Source organism: Limulus polyphemus, unplaced genomic scaffold (genome assembly GCF_000517525.1).
Source record: "Limulus polyphemus unplaced genomic scaffold, Limulus_polyphemus-2.1.2 Scaffold159, whole genome shotgun sequence".
NCBI lineage: Eukaryota > Metazoa > Arthropoda > Merostomata > Xiphosura > Limulidae > Limulus > Limulus polyphemus.
The window spans coordinates 880,660-896,914 of NW_013665769.1; the positions used below are offsets into that span (position 1 = coordinate 880,660).

General features: G+C 32.9%; 1 protein-coding gene across 1 annotated transcript in view; it reads right to left on the minus strand.

The window, feature by feature from the left end:
- Positions 1 to 10,167: 10,167 nt before the first annotated feature.
- LOC106476848 (prothoracicostatic peptide-like) overlaps positions 10,168 to 16,255 on the minus strand; it is a 22,035-nt gene continuing 15,947 nt past the window's right edge. The window contains exons 2-3 of the mRNA XM_013937470.2: positions 14,483 to 14,992; positions 10,168 to 10,582 (exon numbers count right to left, since the gene is read on the minus strand). Coding sequence (XP_013792924.2) covers positions 10,536 to 10,582; positions 14,483 to 14,987 — 552 coding nt within the window. The 5' untranslated portion in view covers positions 14,988 to 14,992 and the 3' untranslated portion in view covers positions 10,168 to 10,535. The remainder of the gene's footprint in view (positions 10,583 to 14,482; positions 14,993 to 16,255) is intronic.

A 16,255-nucleotide genomic window follows, 5' to 3' on the forward strand; every position in this document is an offset into this window, starting at 1 on the left:
TTAATATTTCTCTACATTGTTTCTGACGTTTTCAGTTACTGTAGCTTAAAAAACTAATATTTCTCTACATTGTTTCTGACGTTTTCAGTTACTGTAGCTTAAAAAACTAATATTTCTCTACATTGTTTCTGACGTTTTCAGTTACTGTAGCTTAAAAAACTAATATTTCTCTACATTAGTTCTGACGTTTTCAGTTACTGTAGCTTAAAAGACTAATATTTCTCTACATTAGTTTGATGTTTTCAGTTACTGTAGCTTAAAAACTGTTATCTTTAATTTTAATTTATCCTTTTATGCAATAACATTATATTAATTCTATTTTTAGTATTTTTTTCTTTCTGTTACTTCTATACTTCATTTACTTTTATCACAGTCTTTTATCGCTCTTAAACTAAAATAACGTTTAGAAGAGACACAAAAACTGCTTCATAACTTATAGTTGCTTTTACTATAAAAGATAAACTAACTTGTAAAATTATTACTAAATGTTTAATTCGTTCAACATTTTTGTGTTTCTAACCCTACAGTTTCATTTAATAATTAAAATCAATTCACTGAAAATATTATATGGTATCGTTGAATTCTCAAGGTGGTAGTTTGACAAAATGTCTTGTGACATTTTAATTATGTAGAAATATAAACAAAGATATGGTTATTTTATGTTTACCATACCATCTTCCTGTGATCAATATGCTAACTCGCAGTCTTTGACTGGTACCTCCCCCCCCCTCAGTGGCATAGCGATATGTCTGCAGACTTACAATGCTAGAAACCGAATTTCGATACTCGTGATGGAAAGAGTACAGATAGCCCATTGTGTAACTTTGTGCTAAACTACAAACTAACAAGCAGATTGATCAGCAGTAATTTTACGTGCTTACCTCGCTAAGATTCGAAGTTCGGTTCCAAGCGATGGAGAGAGCATTGATTGCCCATTGTGTAGCTTTGCACTTAAACAAACACACAAATAAAAAAAAACTAATAAAGCTCTTAAAACCAACCTTATCTGAGTTTGAGGGATTTTTTTTAAATCTGACTTCAAAGTTTCATGGCAACTCTTGTGTTTCTATATTTATAAAAAAAATAAAAAATAATAGTTTTATTTCTATTTAAAATAATAATAATAAAGTTGTAGCTTTTAATATACAAAAACCGGGTGCACACATCGTAATCATATTCTGTTTGTTTGCCCTGTTATTTGCAGGTAAACTGTGACATTACTATATTTGCATATTTAGCAGTCCTGGCATACACGTACTATCCAGTTTGGATGAGAAAGTGTGATAGTACCAAATTTAGTCAAATACGTTTATTTATTATTTAACAATAAATGCAGCTAACAATTATAATCAGTTACATGTATTCCTATCAGTTTTAATAATAGGAATAATCACATTTCAAACATCAGATGGCGTAAGCGTATGTACACAGACTAGAAAGTTTGTAGCATAAGTTCTACCTACGAATACCACTTCCCTAGTGGCTCACTGGCAAGCACAATGCAGATAGGCCATTGTGTAGCTTTGTGCTTAAAAACAAATAAACCTACGTATGATATTAAAATTAATAACTTTGTTAAGCACAAAGTAAGTTCAAAACACAAATTAACTAAAATCAATTTACAAAAATATACAGTTAATTACCCGACTAGTTTCGCATACCACATATACTCTTGAAAATAGTGTTCGTGATACGCCGAAACTAGTCGTGTAATTGTTTGTTTGTTTGTTTGTTTTGAATTTCGCGCAAACCTACACGAGGGCTATCTGCGCTTGTCGTGTAATTAACTGTATGTTTTTGTAAATATATTTTAGTTAATTTGTGAGTTTTACTTAATTTGGTGCTTAAAAGGTATTAATCTTAATGCCATTTAAAGAATAAATTACAATTACAATCTCCTATTTATAGTTTGTACCTTAATAAGCGCAAAATTTAAATAGTTTGAAAATTTTCTGTATGAAAATCTCTCACTTTCTACAATCTCCCTTCATTTTCCTTATAACTTATGTCACATATTTAAAAGTTACATAAATGAATTGTAAACAAGCAATTTTGTAATAATTCATTTTGAGAGAGAGAAGATATGGATATATTGTACTTTACTAAACCATGGAGTGGCGTGAAATAAGCTGATTTTAGGCCTTGAAAAAATATATATAACGTTCAACTTTATTGCTTCACGGCATAGTATAAAATAAATTATATAGCGGTTGAGAACTATTTTGGAACCTCACTGCGACACTAAGTCCATGTCGCTTCCTCTGGTCATACTTTGGCTGACGCCCATGTATCTTGAACATAGCCCTGCAGCGTAGTTTCCATTGCAAAATGCTCTGTCATTAGACTCTCGTATCCGAAGTACACCCCTTCTCCCTGCATCCTTTCCATAATCCATCTAATGCACGATGACAATAGTTTTCTAGCACCAGTTTCAATAGTCCAATTATACAGATGTCTATTGTTGGCGTTGGGTCCGGCGACTTGACCGATATTTTTTCGCATTGAATAGCATGAATTGAATAACTATTTCATTCTCCAACGGCTTGTGATATGCGATGGTTGAATGGGTATGTTATGGTAGCAACTTGTTTATATAAGACTTGTATCGCTTTCCCAGACGGAGATCTTTCTTCATTATGTTGTGTACTATTATCTAAGACACTAGACAGCTTTGACTACTGATCTATTTGATCGTGGATTCTCACCTATTACAAGACACCTCATTTCGCTTATCTCGACTAGAGAATGACTTGTTGCAGCTCTCTCTCTCTGAATGGGCCTGGTGGCCCAAGTTGATTCATATTCAATTGTATTCTAATGCTATTTCATACAGGGGATATCTCCGTATTAAAACTTTAAATTCCCAATCTGAACACGTCTTTATGATCTGAGTGCATGAATATTTTGCGCCGAAAAACGCTGTTACGTGCCTTTCCCAAAATTGATAAATTTTCAGTGACATCACACAAACAAATCAAAATGTAGATTCTAAAACATACCGTTATATCGATTGTGGTTGTCATGTGGTTTGGTTATTTGTATATTTACAATCGTGTTATTCAAACTTACTGTACCCTCTGTAGAAGATATGAATAAAAACAATCTTAATAACTTTATTAGTTCATGAAACAGCTTGAAATAATTTATCTAGAAGAATTTTAAAATTTACTGGTTAAAAAACTTGCGTGAAATAAACTGTTTTAAACATTTGTATATTTATATTACGAGTAAGCTATTTTGATGATCTGAATGTACATATTATTAAAATTTATAGGTTCACGAAGCGGCTTAAAGTACCTTGTTTGGATTCTAAGCTTTAGAATAGTTAAATGTGTACAATATTAAACTTTATTGGTTGTTTCAAACACTTGAATATATATAGTGTTAAAATCTATTGTTTTTTAAAGACTTGAATATGCACAGTATTAAACCTTACTGTTCAAACACTTGAATATGCACAATACTAAACTTTATTGGTTGTTTCAAACAGTGTTAAAATTTATTGTTTCACAAAATCTCATAAAGAATACTAAACACAAAATTGACATTTTATAAGACATTATTGAATCTTCGTTTTTATTTTTTTATTTTTCAAATTCCGTTCGGTCTTCCCCATTTAATCAATTTATATAGATGTCGTTTTGATAGTTTTAATTAGTTTTGTTTTTTGTAAATTTTACAAAGTGAATATTTAATAATATATAATATTTAATCAATTTATATAGATGTCGCCTTGATAGTTTTATTTTTTATTTTTGCAAATTTTACAAAGTGAATACTATTGTCTTTTGATGAGTTTTTCTTTTAGGTTAACTAAAAGTTTTTCTTTCCTTTTTCAATATATTGTGGAAGATTCATCAAGTAATTAGACAATTAAATAACGACTGAAACCTTTTACGACTGACTTAGCGGAGAAACAAAAACATGCTTAAAAATAATTAATAACGTTTTCTACGTTTAGTACATCCATGTTTGTTTGTTTGAAGTTAAGCACAAAGCTTCACAATGGGTCATCTGTGCTCTGGCCACCACGGGTATCGAAACCCGGTTTCTAGCGTTGTAAGTTCGCAGACATACCGCTGTCCTGCTAGGGGGCGAGGGGTTATAACCTCCAACACAAAATAATAGCATTACATTACTTTATTAAGAATATAAAAATATCTAGTGATTTACTTACCGAAGAAAATGAAATTCGAAAGTTGTGAGTTCCCTGATTAATTTAACATTCAAGTAACAATTTATTAATCGTGGAAAGAAAAATATAAACGACAAAGTTTAATGGAAACTTTTAATTGTTGGTGGTGTTACGACAGAACAGTTCATAATAAACCGGAATTCTTCTCGTTCTTCAAGTCTTCCAGTGTCGTTACAGCTTTCTTTTTTTTTTTTTAGATTAATGTATATTCAAGACAAGGTATTCGTTAATTAAACCACTAATCTAAGTCATGTGGGTTGCTATTTATATTATATACTAGAAAATGCTTTCAAACATTCTTGAGCATCTTATAATGTATATATAATGAACTAAACTTCAGCTATTAGGCATCTGCCGTATACACACAATTCCAAATACCAAAGGACAATCGAACGATGGAGTCTAATTTTTATTGAAATATCGCAGGTACATTGGAGGTTTTTGTACAATATTTTTCCGTTAAATATTTATATTTTATTCATTATTAATAAACAAAAGACGTAATTGTTTTGTATAATTGTGGTTTTGAATGAATGTTTTTTTTTATTCATAAAATGTGTAAACAACAGCACGTGTTTTAACAGCTGTATTATTGTAATTAAATTTTTTATTGCTTTTAGTATGTAATTCTAGCTTAATACTTTCCTCAATAAAACTTTTTTAAACAAAATATTCCAGTAAACCTTTTGTTTGATTCTATTAATCGAAAACTTGAAAAGTTTTGATCGAAAATCACAAAATCATTCGAAGAGCAAAGTAGGTAAAATGTGATGTGTGTATTAAAATATCAAATATGTTCGAGGCTTAATTCTACATTAAATTTATAGTTTAAACATATATAGGATAACTCTCAATATCCTAAAATTATTAGAACTCTTCTTTCTTCAAACGGAATACCAGTTGTTTTTCGTAGAGGATTGAAAAATAAGAATGCGTTTTATTCAAGCAAAGTAATGTCGATACATCAAAGACTACAAAATTTAATTTTTTCACACATACTATGCCAAGCACTCTTTTGTGATTTTGACCAAGATACTTAAATTAAAATATCCATGAGTTAAGGTGTAGTATTTTCTCTGCAAGATCTTACCCACGAGAGTCTATATAATACAATATTGGCACGTTATCAATTTTTTTTTTTTTTGGCTTTTTCCTTGATTTTAGTTTATTTCATTAAACATCACCATATAAAACTTTTTTTTCTGTGTTACAATTCTAGAACAATACACATTCGTAGAGATTGTATGTCATTTAGAAGTTATAAAGCTCTTACGTAAACGCTTTTAATGTTGATATAACCCTTCCATTTTCATTTTCTCTGTCCCTCTCCCTTTTGTTGTCTTTTGTATTTTCAGAAGACTAAAACATTACTCATGCAAACGCTTCTACTTTTTCCAAGAAATATCAATTATTTTGAAAATAGTGAGAGAAATGGTTTCGGTTTGAGAGACGAGAAATGTCATTTTCCATCGCCTTTCTAGTCGCAAGTAAGATTTCTAGACATTATTGAATCTTGTATTGAGTGTTATGCAGCGTTTGATCGATATTGTATGGAACCGTTTTGGGTTGCTTGTAGTTAGCGAGCACTTACTGTACGGTACACTCATAAAACAAGCATCTAAACACACACTGGAAGATTAGTATCGACAGCTCTGGTGGTCGGGTACTAGACTAAAGTGCACACTTCATAACAAAGTAGTTCTAGTTGTTTTTAATTTCTCAGTTGTTTGCTTTCTACTTTGAATAAGTTTTGTTTTCCTTCAGAAGACTAAACAGTCCAAGTCTGAACTTAGTTCCTAACTAAAACATTTTAATTTCCAGTTTGGATTTAGTTTCTAACTGAAATAAATTTTCAGTTGAAGCCTGTACATAGTTCCCGACTAATACATATTTTCAGTTCAAATCTGAATTTAGTTCCTAACTAAAACATATTTTCATTTCCAGTTTGGATTTAGTTTCTAACTGAAATAAATTTTCAGTTGAAGCCTGTACATAGTTCCCGACTAATACATATTTTCAGTTCAAATCTGAATTTAGTTCCTGACTAAAACAGATTTACAGTTCAAATCTGGACTTAGTTCCTAAACAAAACATATTTTCAGCTGAAGAACGGATTTAGCTCCTAAATAAAACATATTTTCAGCTGAAGAACGGATTTAGCTCCTAAATAAATCAGCTTTGCAATTGAAGGATGGATGTTACATGACAATAGGACAGCATTCAAAAGTTGTAACACCCTCAGATGCTACGGAAAACCATGATTTTTTTTTATCAATTCACATATGCTGAAAAAGTAAACAGATTTTATGATATAAGTAATCCTTGGTTCTGATTTCCCACATATAAAACTCATTAGAACGTTTAAACTTATTAAGTATGAGAAAGGCAGATTTTTCTGAATTTGTTGTCTAAATTCTTCGCTTACTATTGTCATAAAATGCATGCAGATGGCGTGTCGCTGCTGAGCAGTGGTGCGTTAATACTGCAACTGATATTACAATGACCACAGACCTTATGATGTATTGACTAAAACATTATAAACTACAACCAGCATTACATTAATTATTTCAAGCACTGAGATGTATACAATGTATATCATCTTTATTTTAGACCCTGACAATGATTAATCATGAGATCTTATCCGTGTGGTGGTGATGAGGCGCACATTTAAGTCGAGGGTTTGGGTCCCGCCAGAGGATCCCAACAGGGTCCAGGGAGCAAAGTTTCCGAAAGATCGTGGGTTTTTAACATTAAGCAAGGTAACGTAACTGTCTATTTCTTAAATTTCTGAAACTTAGCAAAAAGCATTTACATATTGATATAGCCAGCGTTAAAAATACAAGAAAATCAAGAGCGTTATTTTCAGGAACATCTCCCTCTGTATTCCGATCACTATGCCACTTATCTTTATCACGATAAGTGATTATCATTTTCTCACCAATCTCTCAACAGTCATATATTCATCCGTGTTTATACGTTTTCACACTCGCGCTCAAATGTTGTCTGCCAGCACATCAAGGCGCTAGCATGAAAGTTAAGGATTATGGCATGTGGAAAACGAAACAAAAAATAAAGGATGACAATAAAAATGCGATTTCGGCATATAGATAATCACAGCATACCAAAATTACGTGAAGACATGGAAGAAAAGAGAAATTATTACATGTGCATTCGGGAAATCGGAAATAGATTTTGTGACCAGAAGTGCCATTGCACCATTCTTATTTTGAAAGGGTTGGTTGTTTGAATTTATGCACAAAGCTACACAATGGGCTATCTGTGCTCTGCCCACCATGGGTATCGAAACCCGGTTTCTAGCGTTGTAAGTCCGCAGACATACCGCTGTGCCACTGGGGGGGGGCACTTTGAGAAAGAATAGTGCTTTTAACTTCAACTAATGACATGACGGGAAAGTGTTCGGGGAAATTAAATTTCTGCCATCCCAATCTGCTAGGTTTGTAGCGCCATCTGATTAGAATTTCTGTTACTTTTCAAGAAAATACAATTGCTAGTACTTAAAGTGAAGCTCATATAACAGCATACCAGACATTATCTCAGAAACTCGTTGAAATACACAAGCTGAATGCTCTGCCCGTGTACATAAATCTGTCGAAATTAGGAAAAGAAACTGAAATTGTAGAAATGCTGAAGAAGAACAGAGCAAAATGTAATTAGGCATGCTATGTTTGATGTAGCAAAAGAGATGTAGAATAAGCTAAGAAGCGAAAATTAAAGCACGATAATACTCCAGGAATAAGTTAAATACTGTAAGGTAAGTATGTATTTTGCACAGAGAAGGTAGACAGCAGCAAGAGGCACCACTTCTGTTTCTTTTGTGACGAAATGATAGAAGAGATAGATGAACCTGGATAGTGCAATTTGGAAAGTAGCATCGGAACTGAGAGATATAAAGTTTCTTGGCAAACTTTCATGTGATCATGCAGCTGCTTTAAATGCTTCCGTGCTGTGAAATGACTGATTTAGATTATTGTATCATACGAAATGTCTTATATCAAAATTGAGATGAAAAAATTGTGTTTATATGCTAGACAATGTGTAGAATATTATAAGAAAGAAACAGCTGTGTATCTGCTCCATGTGTAGAAGATTCATGAAGCAAAGAAACTGTTCAAGACTAGTATTACAATGAAAAGTATTACTATGTAAGACGGCTAATATAAAATATCAAAATAATCTATGTCTTTATTTTTATTACTGTAACTATTATGTGAATTCAGGGGTATGCCTAATTGTTGGGGAGGGTCCAACTTCACCCTTTATCCATCTCTCAGACCCACCTGTACTTTGAGAAGGCATATTGTTGTTAACCTCACTAGTCACGTGACACAAATATGCCCAAGATAATATGATTTCTGCCATTCAACTCTGCTACACGTGTAACGACATCTGAGCTGCAACTACGAGGCTAACTAAACAGTAAATGTTAAAGAACAGGAAGTCGTATTAGAACATGTTCTGTCCCCATAGTTTGAAGGGGAAGAATCTGTCAGATCACTTGCTTTTCTTCATGCTTTCTTTCAGAATTGAACATCTCAGTCACATATCTTCTGGCTAGTGTCACTTGTAAGCACCCTAGATAACAATTAAGACAGCAATATATAGATTCGGATCATAGCTTGCCCAGCGTCAAGATGTAATGAAATATGGAACCGAAAAAAACAACAACAAAGAATGAAACAGAGCACATTACATTAACACTAACGTCAGTGATCATCCTTCAGTAAATAGTTGCCCTAAGATTAAACACGAGTGAAAAAAGAAAACAGAAATATAGTACCCTATAATCACGTATTGTGAGAGATCTTTTAATAAAGTGCAAACAGCAAGATGTCAGGACCGCCTTCGAAAACTGTAATACCCTCAGGTCCTAGCTGCTATACAAAACTAACGTATACTTTGAAATATGCCCTGTGCATACATGAATTACACAAGACCATTGATGTAAAAATCCAAGAATATAAACATACAAAAACACTGCTTAATCAATAATTCAGTAATTGCTTTATGTAATACAGAAGAAACTACCAAGTGTAAGTGAAAAACTACAGAGCAGTGCGAAAAGAGTCACACAGAGAGAAAAATCAAAGTTGGTTTCATCTACCATTTAGTAATGAACTAGACAGGAAATTACCAAACTTCTTTACCATTACTAAAAGGAACATTAGTACAACTTCGATATCACATATACGTATATAATAATAGTCCATTCATTGAACAACAATGCCGACTTACAACGGAAAGATAAACAGTTCATACGTTTAATGATAATTAGTTGTCAAACAATATGCTATAGTTAGTTCTAGATAAAAACTAGTTTAAACTAGGAAAAGATACCAACAGACAATTTGGGAAACTACTTAAATCTTACTATTTTTACTAGTTAGTAGCCAATAGTACTTTAATGCAATAACAATAATAGATCATGCTAGATAGAATATTAGTAGTAATTTCTAATTATAATTGAATTTACAGGTTGTAACAACGATAATAGATCATGCTAGTATAGAATATCGGCAGTTACTTCTAATGCTAATTGATATTAATGGTTGTAACAACGACAATAGATCATGCTAGGATAGAATATCGGTAGATATTTTTAGTTGTAATTGATATTAAAGATAGAATACCGCTAGTCACTTCTAGTTATAACTAGTATTACAGGTTGCAAACAAGAATTATAGATTATCCGCTAAATGAAAGACAAAATGTCTGTAGTCACTTCTAACCCTAATGAACATTACCAGTTCTCAACCCTGGTGGAAACAAAGAATACCGTTAATCACCTCTATTCCTAACTGATTCTGTTAATACCGGTAATTATGTTTAACCCTGATTATCGGTTATTGCTTTGTCTCAAGCCATTGTTATGTTTTAACGAGTGTTTGTGAAAGAAACATGAGAAAATAGAACAGCTTTTTAACTGAAATAACAAAATATACTCAGACAAATAATGATTTACGATAATTTTATTTTTTCTATCTTCAGCCCATATTTTATTAATAATCTCAAACAAATGTTACTCACGAGAGTTTAGGTTTAACTGTTCAATGTTTCTCCCGCAATGCATGAAGTTTATTAAAGACGTAGATATCTAGACAGAGGCTACAACATCTAGTATTGCCTGATTGTAAAACAAGATATTTCGTGCATCAACAGCAAGAAATAAAAGACATTTACGCCAATAAAAAGCAATATTTGAGCCCCATAATTATGTCTAATCAAAAACCTAAGAGATAAGATATGTTGAGAGATCTAAAGAGTTCTATTGTGTTAAGAAGTCAATTTCCTTCGTAAAATAAAGCAAGAAACTTAACGTCAGTTAATCTTCCAGTAAAATCTTGGTCGTTGAGTCTCTCCTCTGTGGTTCTAGGATAGAAAGAAATAATTACACTTGTAAAAAAAACACATAAACTGTTATGATTTACAAATTGTTGTAAATTACTAAATTATTATTAGTTACCAAAATAGGCTGTCTGGCCACTTTATTATGGTACCCTTAACCACACATATTATCACATTTGTAGAACATAGTTTGATCATGTGTTATGATAGAAGACTGGTTGGACTCTTTACATTGTGCTTAATCCGTAATACTTTAATTATAAACACGGTCCTCCTAACTTCCGCAAAATTACCACAAATTGACCAATAAGATCAAATATTTTCTGCCGCAACTAAAGTGTAATTTCATTTTCACAAACCGTCGAAATGGATCACATAAGCGATGGTTAAGCTGTTTCATCAATTGGTCACAGTATCTTTTGCTAATATTTTATCCAATAAATTTACTATTATGTCTGTTTCCATTACCCATGTTGGTATTGTTATTATTATTATATATATATACAAACATTAGTAAAGTTACCTTTTCTTATTCTTATTTTTAAATGTTTTCTTACTCTAAAATACTCCACTGCTAGGTGATAAAGTATATTTGTTCAAATTATAAATATATGTATATATATGTTTTGTGTCTTATATATTTAGTTTATTGTTTAGTTTGTGGAATTTTTGGTTATTAGTTGAGCCATAAACTCGAGGACCTTCAGTAGTGGCAATCGAGCGTGAGCATCATTTTCACTAGAAAACATTTTAGTCATCAGTCGCTAGTGACTGATTTAGGAAAAGACAACTGGTATGTAAAATTCCATATACGCCAATATTTGATAGACCAACCATCCACACCTACAAAGAAAAAAGAAAATTGAAACAAAATATTTCAGAGTTATACTTAAGAAACGCTGTTACTATTGAATAACTGAAGAAAAAAACAGAATATCTGTGACGAAAAGGCAGTGGGTATACAGGATTCATTGATGGGTGATGTATTTCAGAAGTTCACCATTCCGCTCCGCTAGATGGAGATGTTCATGATGACAATACTAGTGCAAATGTGTGGCTACAAAAGGTGATGAATGTCTCATTGTTTGGTTCTAGATCATGACGAGTGCACTGAACTGGTTACTATAAGATTTATACATATGAAGCTTCCTGAAACACTGTTATTTCTCTAAGCCCCTTAGATATACATTTTAAGTAGCGAGCCAGACATTGAAAATTTGATACAGTCTGGAGTTGAGACCGTCTGTAAGGGAGTGATCATTGTTAGGCCTTGTTTTATAACTTCGATGAAGGTAAAACTGTCTGTAAAGAGATGGACCATTGTTATTCATTGTTCTATAACTTCGAAAGTAATTTTCCATCAGCCACATTCATTCAGTGCGTCATCTTAAAAGACATGTATTTGAAACAAGAAAGGAAATTGTTATTCCGGTTCTTTTTATTGGGAGGGGGAGGTTGAACGTAAGAAACTATTATATGGCAGACGTCAAACAATTTATCTCAGATGGAAGTAGAAAATCAAAGATTCAATAATGCTTAGAATATTCTGACTGTGAATAATGAATGAATGGAAATATATGTAGTTTGATGACTCACCTTTGGACAATTTTCTATCAAGGCCTTGGTTGTGCTGTTCTGTGAGTGCATGGGACGTGAGGTGGTGTAATAGTGTCTGGAAAATGTTTACAATACTTTGATTTCTTTAGAAAATTAAAGAAATTTATTTTGCATTTCCACCCTGATGAGTAAGAGATCTTCCAAAATGGTGATAAGTTGATATGGTCCGAAATCAAATCAAAGAGCACGTAAGCTACTACAGTCATCTCTATCAGTCAAAATCTGTCAACAGGACTTAATCCGATTAATCGTCTTTTGATTGAACTTTATTTTTGCATTTGCTACAAGGATATTTTGCTGACATCTGTGAATCAGTTGTATACTATATCCCTCAACGAATAGAATGCAGTTGAGCAAGACACCAATATATATCTTTGCCACGTCGAGTCCAATGTATTATGACATTGAAAATTGATTCAATCCGATGCAATCCTAATAAAGTGGCCAGTAGGTATACTACAAGTGTAGAGTAGATTTTGTCCAACAACTTGAGTACATAGTAGCTGCTACGATATAGAACAGACTATATCTAACAGCTAAGCGCATAAGGCCAGAATGTCCAAAAACTAAAATAATTATTCCAACATTCCCATGCACATATTAACAGAAACTACTATAACACAAACCTGTCCAACCTGCTAGAAGTTACTAGAACTATGTAACTTGTACTTACAACCAAAATATATCAAAACTTTAAAATATACCATACTTAAAAGTCTTGTTCACGTAATTAAAAGCTACTACAGATTTAGTAACAACTACTACAACCATACAAGAAAACAAACAATAGTGCTGTATACATTAAAATAAAGTTTTGCAACTATTAGAGAAAAACAAAACTTCTACTATCACCCCTTTGCAAATGACTAGAAGTTACTAAAACCCTCGAAGAAATTACACACGGTTGAATATGCTATATTAAAATGATTTTGAGCCTCACAACGTCGTTATAGTCTATCACGCCACGTCTGGTCATGCTCTATCTGATGACCTTGTATCTTGACATTAGCCCTGCAAGGTAGTTTCTGTTGCAAAAAGCTTTGTTGTAAAGCTTTTCATTAGGGATTTAGTATAGGAGGACAATAGTTTTACAGTGACTATTTCATCAATTTGATCGCACAGAAATAAATAGGCAACTTGAATGATAAAATACCCATATTACTTAAGTTGTTTGAGGTATGCGATGATTGAACTGAAGGTATGACTGGAAGCCTTATCATGGTGAATATATGCTCTGTTGTCCTCATTTGTAAATGGAGATCCTTCTTTATTATGTTGTGAATTATGGCTGGTAAACGTGGATAATTTTTTGCCACACCTTTGTATTCGTAGATTATCATCCTGTTACAAAATGCAACATTTGCTTACTGTGGTTGGAGTATGGCTTATTGCAGGCCTCTATTTTGGATGGTACTGGTTCCCACGTTGATCCACATTTCTTTGTTTTCCAATGTCATTTAGTAAAAAGAGATATCTACGTCTTAAAAATTCTAAATTACCAATTTTAACGCATCTTTATGATCTAAGTGTATGAATATATCGAGTCAGAAAGAACTTGCATGCCATTCCAAAATCAATTAATTTTCAGTGACATCGCAATACTTATGTAATGACAAATAATATGAAAATGTAATTCTGATACATAGCGTTACACCGCGACTTCAAGTCTGCAGTGGTTATCTCGTGCCTTACCGGACCATCCATATATCAAAAATTAATATTACATGTTTAAAACGCGTACTTTTGGAAGGTAGATCTTTCTTCATCAGAATAAACCATACCTAACAGTCTCAGTTGTATGAATATAAGCTACTACTACAGCTGTAGTGGAAGCCATACCAAATAAGCTTGCCATAATCAAAAGTCACTAGATTTGTATAATAACTCATATCTAACAGTCTTGTGTACATGACCAGTAGTTGCTAAAATTTTAGAGAATAACATTATTCGTATGATCAGAAGCCACTACAGTTTTAGAACAGATTTTTTCTAACAGTCCTTTGAACGTGAATAATGACTGCCTTAAGTTTAAAAAAACTGAAATCTCTCAGTCCTGCATATCCAATTAGAAGTTAATACGACTTTAGAATAAACCATTTTAAGAATCAAAAATTAACTTACGAGTAATTATCCCAACCAATTAATGAATAATGTCATGATTGTTAGGTAGTGACGTGCGTTTCTTTGAAATAGCATCTTTTAATAGTTTAGAAAACGAAATGATTAGCATTGAAATAACTAATAAATATTAAAATTGTTGTAAGCAGTGACTGAAAGAAGATATTATGCAAAATCGTTATAAAATACCTCGCATTGCTGACTTTTCTTTCATGTAATTAGCGTCATCATTTGTAAGAATGTGCCAGTTTGTGTTGAAATCTGGACTTCGTTTTCCCCACATTCCTGATAAGTCGTTCCAACCTCGTTTCCCCCACATCCCTGATAGGTCATTCCAGTCTCGTTTACCCCACATTCCTGATAAGCCATTCCAGTCTCGTTTGCCTGACTCTGATAAGTCAATTTGGCCTCTCTTGTCTATGAAGTCAGGAAGATTTTCCCAGCTTCGTTTGTCCCACATTCCTGACAAGTCTTTCCAGCCACGCTTATCCACGATATTAGAGAGACTGTTCCAGCTTCTCTTACCCCACATTCCAGTAAGACTATTCCAGTTTCTTTTTTGTTGTTCCTGTTCTTCAATTTTTTCCATCACGTCTTTTAGTGTAGGACTGCTTTCTTGAAAAGTTCTCTTTGCCAGAACACCTAACATACATAGCCAAAGGAAACAGCTGATTCCACCCATAACATGATGCATTTTGCCTGTAAAAAAAATAGTAAAAATTATCAATAACTCTTCCTGATCAATACCTTTACTGATAGTAAATATATGACAAGCCATATATATTATTGTAAATAGCTCTTCCTGATCACATCAAAACAATACCTTGACTGTTAGTAAAACGATGACAAGCCATACATATTATTGTAAGTAGCTCTTCCTGATCACATCAAAACAATACCTTGATTGTTAGTAAAACGATGACAAGCCATACATATTATTGTAAACATTTCTTCCTGATCACATTAAAACAATACCTTGACTGTTAGTAAAACGATGACAAGCCATACATATTAATGTAAGTAGCACTTCCTGATCACATCAAAACAATACCTTGACTGTTAGTAAAACGATGACAAGCCATACATATTATTGTAAGTAGCTCTTCCTGATCACATCAGAACAATACATTGACTGTTAGTAAAGCGATGACAAGCCATACATATTACTGTCAATAATTCCTGTTGATAATATTACAACAGTGCCTTACCTGTGTATAGCACCATGACAAAGCATAAAAAATATTGTCGATAACTCTTCCTTATCACATCACTACAATATTTGCCTATGTGTAACACCACGATAAGCCTTTGATATTACTCTCAACAATAATTCTTGATCACATCACAACAATACATAGCCTGTACATCTAACACCATGATTATTTTCGTAGTAACAACATAATATCACTCGTGTCTCTAATCCACAGATGGCATTTCAAATATCTATTTTTATATACATCTCAAAAAATGAATATTACATGTTTAAAACCTATACTTTGAAAGGTTGTTGTTTGTTATCAAGCACAAAGCTATACAAAGGGCTATTTGAGCTCTGCCCACCACGAGTATTGAAACCAGGTTTCTAGCAGTATAAGTCCGCAGACATGCCGCTGTGCCACTGGGGGTCTTTTTTGGGAGGTAGATCTTTCTTCATCACAAATCGCTCAGTTATGAGGTTTCTATTTTGTGATTTATATATTCATTTTAATTTATGTGATTTCTTAGCATCATGAACGTATATCTAAAATTTTAGATTCTTAACATGTGTACAAAAGGTTAAGTATGTTATACTAAAACGATTTTGGAGCCATACCATGTTTGTTTGTTTTGAATTTCGCGCAAAGCTATACGAAGGCTATTTGCGCTAGCCGTCCCTAATTTAGCAGTGTAAGACTAGAGGGAAGGCAGCTAGTCATCACCACCCACTGCCAACTCTTGGACTACTTTTTTACCAACGAATTG